Below are 9,062 nucleotides of genomic sequence, written 5' to 3'. Positions count from 1 at the left end.
AGTCAATGGTACCAACCCTTTCATGACATCATCCTAGAGCCGCCCTCGGATACGTTTCGCCAACGTAACTTCGCCAACTAAGAAATTGCATCCAAACTTTTGCAAATATGCATATAAAATGAAGGAGTTTTGCTGATCACCGCTAACTTAGCGGAGACAGCGGGTGTGTGTGTTAGCGTAACTGGTTCGACATTGTTGCTCTGCGTTGTGTGCTCCTGGTGAATAAAAATCAGCCTTGCATGTTGATTCAGTTGCCTTTGATTTGATTGACAGAAAAACAAATTCTACCCCCAACAAAATGACAAAAGACAAAAAAGAAAGAAAAGTTAGCATAAACATAAATGAAAAATGGCGCATTAGCTCGTTTAGAGTGGGTAACTAAAAAAATAAATAAAACAAACTAAGGAAAATTAACCCAGTATAATTCCTGATTTTGTTAGGAATAATATATTTACACAGGAAGGACACAAGGAGGGGGACATCTTACCTGAGCCACGGCCCACAGCAGTCATGCTCAACAGTGTCTGCTGCGTCACTGTGGTAAGTTCCAGTACCCTCGGACAGACTGAATGTTCACAAAATCAAATATTTACTCTGAATTTGCTGGAATTGAATAATCTGAGTAAAACACCTGTTACATTAGCCTGGGGGGCGGTACTGACGGTGCAGACTCTTCCTAGAAGGGCTGTTCCCCACTCAGTGTGAGGACCAGTTATTTTATTGGTTTGGAAGGGGCTGGTGCTCAGACAGCAGAGTTCAGGGTTTTGCTTTGGGGTTGTTTTTCATTAGGAATTAAAATGATAATACCCTTAAAAGCTCAAAAAAGTTGATTTTGCTATTCAACTCGCAACTTCATTAAATAGTACCCGCAAAACATCAGTGTCAACACCTACAGTGAAGAGGCAACTTCGGGATGCAGGGCTTCAGGGCAGAGTGCAAAGAAAAAGCCATATCTGAGACTGGCTAACAAAAGAAAAAGGTGAATATGTGCAAATTGGATAGAGAAAGATTGAAAAAAAACTGTTATGGACAGACAAATGATTATTGAGGTGCTTGGATCCCACAAAAAAACATTTGTGAGATGCAGAACAACTAAAAGGATGCTGAAGCAGTGCCTGACGCCATATGTACAAGCACGGCAGGGGTAACGTAATGGTGTGGGGTTGCTTTTGGTGCTGGTAAGGTGGGAGATTTGTTCAGAGTAAAAGTAAGGTTATCACTTCAATTTGAAGCACTGTGCCATACCCTGTGGACAGCACTTGATTGGAGCCAATTTCATCCTACAATAGGACTATGACCCCTCCAAATTGTGCAAGAACTATTTAGAGAAGAAGCAGACAGCTGGTATTCTATTTTCAATGGAGTGGTCAGCACAGTCACAAGGCCTAAACTCTGTTGAGTTGTTGTGGCAGCAGGTTGACCGTATGCTACGTGAGAAGTGCCCATCCACCCAATTCAACTTGTGGAAAGGGTCTTCAAGAAGATTAAAATAAAATTTCTCCAAAATACCTTAAAAAAAACTCACAACAAGAATGCCAAAAGCCTGCAGTGCTCTAATTGCGTCAAATTGAAGACAAAAGCAAAGTTTTAGGGAAAACATTTTTATTTCAATATTTCTAACCATGTATTGACTATATTTTCTATTTATTGTACAACTCATTTCGTAAATTCAAGAACAACTTTTCTCTATAAGCACAGAATTGTCTGTGTATATATCCTCCGTTATCAGAAAAATGCAACAAGAGCACACTTTAAAAACACCAAAAACACCATTCTCATTGGGGAGGCGTCTTTAAAAATGCTGTGTATGACTGCAACCTTTTCTTGATTTAAAGAAGTGAATTCACGTGTCCCTTTGCTCACGTAAAACAGCAACTCTGCCCCCTCTTTCTTCCTCTTTAGCCCTCAGTTTCAGTTACACAATGTGCAGCTGTTTAAAAAAAACTTGCAAAAATGTCTTGAATCAGATGATTTTTTTGGCGTTACATTTAAGGTTAAATTATATTTTAAAAACACACAGATGAAAATTGTTTTGGGTGTTTTAACATTATGTGGCATTTTTCTGACGATAGAGGGCATTTATAGAGAAAATTAAGCTTAAAATTGTGTTTCTGAGTATTTATCTTTTCAAATTGTTGTAAATGAAAAAAATGCAGTATTTTAAAATATTGTATTTTTAATGTAGAAAAATTACTGGATGAGCCGCAAGCTCCATTCCATTCTGATCCATCCACTTGTAAACAACTAGATTTAGTTGAGTTGGAGATGAGAATAAATAGTAAAAAAAGTTAAAAACGGCATGATCATAATTAAAAGACTCCTGAGAATGCTTTTAAAATAGATCAAAAGATGATTGGAGTCAGACTTTTCGAAGGAAAATGAGAGAAATGATATCAGGTTCATAGTGAGCGGGCTGGACAAGCTTTTATATTGGCCTTTACCACCTTAGCACATCTGTTATTTCCATTTTTAAAAGTCAAGAAGTAACTTATTCGAAATGAGCTCAAGAAAACCTAAAATTTAGCCATTTATTTAATTTTCAGCCAAAGCGATTTGGAAACAAGATGTGAAGCAAATATTCATTATTAAATTCAATTTAGAGAGTTAGGAAGAAACAGTCAAGCCATATGATTTGGGCATATTTTTTATACATTAATTAATCATAGAAAATCTGTTTTTTACCCCAACAAAATTAAAGCAGGGTGCTTTTTTGTCCTTAACTTTACACACATTGCATGTTAAAGAACTAAAACTTTATTCATTGGAAATTGGTAAACTTCTTTGTTTTTGGTTTCTTTTACGTTTTAAAATTGTGTCCATTTGTTTAAAAGGGTTCAAAGTATCTGACAGACGTCTCCAAAATCTTGTTATTTTCATCGTTTGAGATCTTGACTCTCCAAAAGTAGCTTTTAATACAGAAAAATAGGTAACAACTTGAGTATAATTACAATTCTGAAAAAGTTTAATCCTGCACATGTATACTGTAACATTTCAGTTTGTGGAACTATAAAATATTGATAGATACATGGTGGGGAAATGTATGCTCTCATGTTAGTTCTGTGCAAGAACTGATGAAAAATGCTACTGCTACTGTATCTTGGTGATGGCACTGTTGAAAAAGTCACCATAAATTGGTCAAATTAGAGATCGCAGAGGCGGAAAGGGAAAAATGTAGCAGCAATGCCATGATTTGAGATGTATTGACTCTTGGTAAGCAGTCGGGCTCTCCGGGGGTGTTTCTGTTGTCTCCTGTTCCCTGTGCTGCTTCCCCTGGAGACTGAAGCTTAAAAGAGAAAGAGCTTGATACAATTAATTCACATCAGACCCTCATCGCCACCTTTGTTTATTTGTCCTTTCTCAGAGTTCTCGCCTTACATCAATCCCTGCAACTCCGCTTTCTGTCTCTCTTCCACTTCCACTGACCAGCTGCTTTTTTCCTCCTCACTACTCCCAGTGAAGACAGCCCCACCCCTGCTGGTCCCGCGGGTAAATCAGAGACGCCCAGGGCACACCCAGGCCAGGAAAGGCCCAGGATCGCCTTACGGCCTAGCTGAAAAGTCCTTCTTCTCAAACAGCAGGAGCATCCAAGTCCAACTTTGAACAAAGAGCCCTGGGGAGTCAGGGGACCAGACCCCCTTTCAGGGCTTTGTGTCGGCATCTGATTTACGCTGCGAGCCACACAGAGACTTGGACTGCACTCAAGAAGCAGGATTGGAGATGAACAGGTGAGCGAGCTGTCAGATCAAAGGCTCTGGAAACTTCAAAAACAAGTCCAGGAGCTTTAAGGAATGAATGAATGAATGAATGAATGAATGAATGAATGAAACCATTTTAAAACACTTTGACACTAGCAGATAAAAAAAAAGAAAAATGTCTGCATCAGTGCATAGTATAATTGTGTGATGAGCTGTTTGATGTGCATTCACTGAGGGTCGCAATCCTCCATGTATTCCAACATCCCCTGGTCTGGCATATGCTAATTGGCTGGACGCATGAACCAGGTAATCAGTCATGAGTATGACTTGAATATCTGGAAATCATAGAGACGCTGCAGCCCTCAAGACCTAGAGTTGCCTATCTCTGATCTAGAGGTATGATATTCATCTGGCATTTAAACTAAAACTGAAAATGCCTGAACTATTTTTTGTTCTTACTGACACCCAACTTGGTAGATGTAAGAATACATCTTACATCTTTTTGTTTGCATCACATGTACATAAAAATGACACAGCAGAGGCACAACAGGAAGAGAAACTGACTAAATCAAATATTTACTTCCCAATGGATTTTACACCTTTTCACCAACATCATTTGTTTATTTCTGTGGTTTTCAACCAATGCTGATGTTAATCTCAAATCTATATTGATTTTTCAATACGCGTCTATATCTTTTACAACCCTAGAAATAAGTAAAACCCTTTTTGTTTTAACCCAGATCTGAGGACTCAGTTTTAGGTCCATGTGTTATAAGCATTTCTCTTTTTTTATTGCTTTTTTCTTTCCATGAACAAATATTTTCATCAAAGGTGTAATACTGATCTCATTGAAAATTGTTTTAATTTGTCATATGACCTTTCTTTTCAATGTAAACTGTCAGACTGGCTGTCATCTACAGTTTCTGTTTGTCAGCGGCAGGATAGTCAGAGGACGGTCCAACGTTGGATCCGGACTGTGGAGAGAGAGCTGGAGGAGTTTCAGCAAAGCTTGGACTCCTTCAAGGTGCATCCCTGTCTTTCACACAGACACTCAAACATCAAGACAATCACCGACCTTCTTTGTTAATTCAGTGTTTCTTTGAACCCAGTATGTCATCGGGGAAAGGTTTCCAAGAACTCCCTAATTCCTTTCACAGCGAGAAAGTTCCAAGAAGAAAATCATCTATTTTGGACCTGTTGTTTGTCTAATTAATGACTCTGAGAAATCAACAGGTGTATAAGGAATTTACATGGAAAAGAATAGGATGTTCATTAAACATCTTCACCTCCAGGAAAGAAGGAAATTCAGCCTCTGTTACGGTTTTGGCTGAGCTGATGTGCAGCCAGGATTTATTATGAAACTGGAAAAACTCAGATTTCATATTAAATTAATTTTAATGAAAATGTCAAGATGTTCTACTGGGCATAAGAAGTTTGTCTAACTGAGCTTCAACCAAGAATAGTTAATAATGTCAGTTGTGAAATCCATAACCTTAAATTTATAAAATACTCCCTAATTTTACCTAATTTTGAATGGCTATGAATGCAAAATCCAGGTTTCTAAAACAACTCTGAAAGTAAAATGCTCCAGTTGACATAAATATATATTTAAATGAGGGTGTATTCAGACTGGACACATTTGGTCTGCTTAAAGTGAACCAAGAGTTTGTTTTCCCTGATAATTCGGAACAAAGTTTCAGTCTCAATATATGACCAAGCGAACTTTGGTCCCGGACCAGGAACTGGGAATGGATGAAGTCCCCCCTGAGTTCCTCAAGTCTCTGAATGCTATGGGACTGTCTTGGCTGACACATTTCTTAAGTATCGCATGGTGGTTGGGGAGAGTACCACTGCATATGGGGGGTTGCCCTTTTCAAGAAGGGGCACTGTCCTCCAACTACCAGGAAATTACACTTCTCGGTCTTCCTGGCAAAGTCTATTCCAGGGTACTGGAGAGGAGGGTCTGGCCAATCCTCAAACCTCAGATTCAGGAAGAACAGTGAGGTTTCCATCCTGGTCATGGAACAGCGCCCCAGTTCTACACCCTCTATAGGCCGCCATCCTGACTGTTTTCCAGACCTCCAAGCCCTGCCAGCTGCTTATTAGCTCAGTCAGAAGTCTGCAAATTCTGATTGAATGAACACACCTGGTCCAGGTAATCGGCAGCAAGAATTAAGGGAGAGCTGGAAAACAGGCACAATGGTGGCTCTCAAGGACCAAGAATGAGGATCCCTGCTCTACAGAGGGCTTGAGGGTTTGTGGGAGATCGCCCATGTGCTTTGTGGGTTTGGAGAAGGCGTCCAACTGCGTTCCCCCGTGGTGTCCTCACGCCTCGCGAGGCTGGTGACACGAGGCTCCAGGAAAGAAACCGTGTTGCACAGGAGACAGAAAAAGAGCAATGTGTTTGAATAATTTGTTGTGTGCAAGTTTCTCCAGTACTTAACCAAAAAATGGAAGAAGAGAAACTAACTGGTAGTTCTGGGGGTCAGTTTTGGAGAAAATTTTATGAAGAATTATTTCCTTGTTTCCATTTTGTAGAAAAATACCTTGTTGTTTTGACATCATGGAGAGTTTGGATAAAGGTGCAGTTTGGTTTAGCATTCATGCTCAATATGTGCACAAATGCCATCAGGGCCACATGTTTCACTGACATTGATGGATTTTAAAATTAACTGTACTTTGCCACTGGAAATATGTATTTGATTGAGTGGTGGCAGCTGATATTTTGAAGCAATCAAGTACTGTGTTGCATTTGAATCTGAATTTTGACGGGAATATTTCATTAAGCAGGGAAGTTTTTCCTATGTCATCGGGTATGCTGTGTTACAATTGTACAAACAGAGTTGGAAAAACAAGAATGTGACTTTTCGCCAGTAAATTACTACTGTCAGTTGATAAAGTAGAACTTCTAGGGAAAAAAAATAACAAGATCTGAGTGAGTTTATCCTCAATAGTGAACGTTTAGGCTGATCTTGTAGCCTGCTCAAAGTCAATGGCAGCTTTAGACTTTGCATCAACGTTTTATGGCAGAACCCCCGCTCTTTTTCATTTTATGGAGGATGATCGTGGTATTTGTATGTGTGTCAGACCTCAGATGAGACCAGACGACCTGCTGGTAATTAGATTACTAAGTCAAGAAAGGTGAACTAACCAAGATTTCCTCAATAGTGAAGAGGGAAGAGCGCAGTGAATTTACCCCATGGCGTTGCGTGGCTCCAGCTCCAGCTCCATCCAACTGGCTCTAGTTGGATGATAAATCCCGGCCAATATGTGCTTTAAAGCAGATTCCACCCGGACATCGCCACTCATCCTCTCTCGCATCCGCGGGGGCATTGGGACCGGCACGTATGTTGACCGGGCTGCATGGTTCTCAGTTGGCTCTGAACTCGTGGCGCTGATCCGAGTGCAGACCGGCCATATACAACGGACGCTACCAGTCTACAGCCCTGTCGATCACCCCCGACCTGTTCATAGACACGGCCCGAGGAGTCCAACAGTTTATGTAAATTTCAGTCTGTGTGTAAATTTCAATAAAATCACATCGATGGATCAGGTATGCATTGCATTTCCTATTTTATGAAAACAAAAAGGGTTGAAATGTGATTCATTTGTTGCACTTTGTACAAAAATATTATTACCATGACCAAGGAATGTTTTTTCTGATGATCAGAGTTTTTCCTTTTTAAAATCTGACCAAAATGAAACATTTTATAGTCATTTTATTGTATCTGCTAAGCCATGTCTCATTGTTTTTATACCAGTCCAATGTGACGGCGCTCTTTAGTATCTTGGACATTAGGAAAAAGCCTGGTGATATCTCTAGTGATTAAACTCATTGATCTGGAAAACCTCACCTGAATTGTTTATAACCAGGTATTTATCTCTTTAGTCACCCTGGTTAATTTTTTTTTTACTAAAGATGTCCTGGATCGATCTAGCTCAGTGAATTAAATCTTCAAAGTCAATATCAACTATTAATCGTATTGTCAACTATAAATTACTTTATGAATCAAAGCCTGTGAGACAGCACTGAGGGCACAGACCTTTGTGGAGATATAAATGCTTGAGTGACAACGCGGAAGAACTCCTACCTCTCCTCCTCCTCTCTAATGACATCCACTGGAGATTTGTAAAGAGTCTTTCATGAGTGGAATCACACACTTGCGGAAGGACTCGCCGCAGGAATGGCTCTGGCGAACATCTCCGTGGCTGAGAGTCAGTTCAAGTGTCCGATCTGCCTGGACCTCCTGCGGGAGCCGGTGTCGATCCTGTGTGGACACACCTACTGCATGGTGTGCATCAACAACTACTGGGACCAGTCGGAGCCCCCCCGGTACCAGTGCCCCCAGTGCCGGGAGACCTTCAGCCCCCGGCCGGTGTTGCGGAGGAACACGGTGCTGGCGGAGGTCGTTGAGAAACTGAAGCTGAGCGACTCGCCGGGGGCGCCGGAGCTCTTCTTGGGGGGAGCCGGAGAAGTTCCGTGCGACTTCTGCCCGCCGGAGAGCAAGCTGAGGGCCCGGCTGTCGTGCCTGGTCTGCCTGGCGTCCTTCTGCGAGCTCCACGCGCTGCCGCACCGCGAGGTCGGTACTCTACGGCGGCACAAGCTGGTGGCCGCGGTGGAGAGTCTGGCGGACAGGCTGTGCGTTCAACACCGGCTGGGTCTGGAGCCTCCGGGGGGCGGAACCGAGGAGAGCACTGCGGCTCCGTGGAGCGGGAGCTGCCCGCTGTGTGAGGCGGACCAGGAGGAGGACCGCAGCGGGGAGGCGCTGAAGGCCCGGAGACAGGTACCGACGAGGGCTTCGTTTGTTTACAAATAAGAACTTCCAAACGTACCGTAAACCCATTCCGGCTGTCGTAAACGATTTCAACATTAATGTACTTCACATAAGAAATTTAGCAACTAAATCTTAAGGGACCTCAAATTATGTTTATTATTTTTGCAGACATAGGCTACTGCAACTTTTACCTCAATATTTCAAAATGAAGAATACAATTTCTGTTTTTAACATGTTATTGTGGTATTTTTCTCACGATAGAAGACACATATAAAGAATATTAAGCTTAAAATTTGAATTTCTGAGTTTTATTTCTTTGATTAAAATTATTGTGAATCAGGAGCAGACGCCAAAGTGCTTTTTGAAAAACCTTGTAGGTGTGACGTAAGCCAATACAGCAGACCACAATCCCCCTGCTCTGCTCTATTCTGATGCATCCACTTGTTGATGACTACAGCATGTATGTCTTCATTTTCCTCATCTGAGCTGGAATCTTATGGACTAATACTATACTGGGCGGCCGTGGTGCAGTGGTAGGGCGGTCGACTCCTGATCAGAAGTGAGCTGGTTCGACTCCGCCTTGCCCGCCCAT

General features: G+C 41.6%; 1 protein-coding gene and 1 long non-coding RNA gene across 3 annotated transcripts in view; one reads left to right on the top strand and one right to left on the bottom strand.

The window, feature by feature from the left end:
• Positions 1-2,160: 2,160 nt before the first annotated feature.
• On the bottom strand, positions 2,161-7,918 carry LOC112141686. Its single transcript, XR_002918442.2, has 3 exons — positions 7,787-7,918; positions 6,892-7,159; positions 2,161-4,669 (listed from the first exon to the last, which is right to left on the bottom strand). It is a non-coding gene; the product is annotated as an uncharacterized LOC112141686 (long non-coding RNA).
• LOC112141685 (E3 ubiquitin/ISG15 ligase TRIM25) overlaps positions 7,740-9,062 on the top strand; it is an 11,532-nt gene continuing 10,209 nt past the window's right edge. For both annotated transcript variants that reach the window (XM_024264824.2, XM_024264823.2), the window contains exon 1: positions 7,740-8,479. In XM_024264824.2, the coding sequence (XP_024120592.1) occupies positions 7,880-8,479 (600 nt within the window). In that variant the 5' untranslated portion in view covers positions 7,740-7,879. The remainder of the gene's footprint in view (positions 8,480-9,062) is intronic.

This window comes from Oryzias melastigma, unplaced genomic scaffold, assembly GCF_002922805.2.
Source record: "Oryzias melastigma strain HK-1 unplaced genomic scaffold, ASM292280v2 sc00251, whole genome shotgun sequence".
Taxonomy (NCBI): Eukaryota; Metazoa; Chordata; class Actinopteri; order Beloniformes; family Adrianichthyidae; genus Oryzias; species Oryzias melastigma.
Note: the sequence above shows the minus strand (reverse complement) of the source record. Positions and strands in the feature narration are given on the sequence as shown.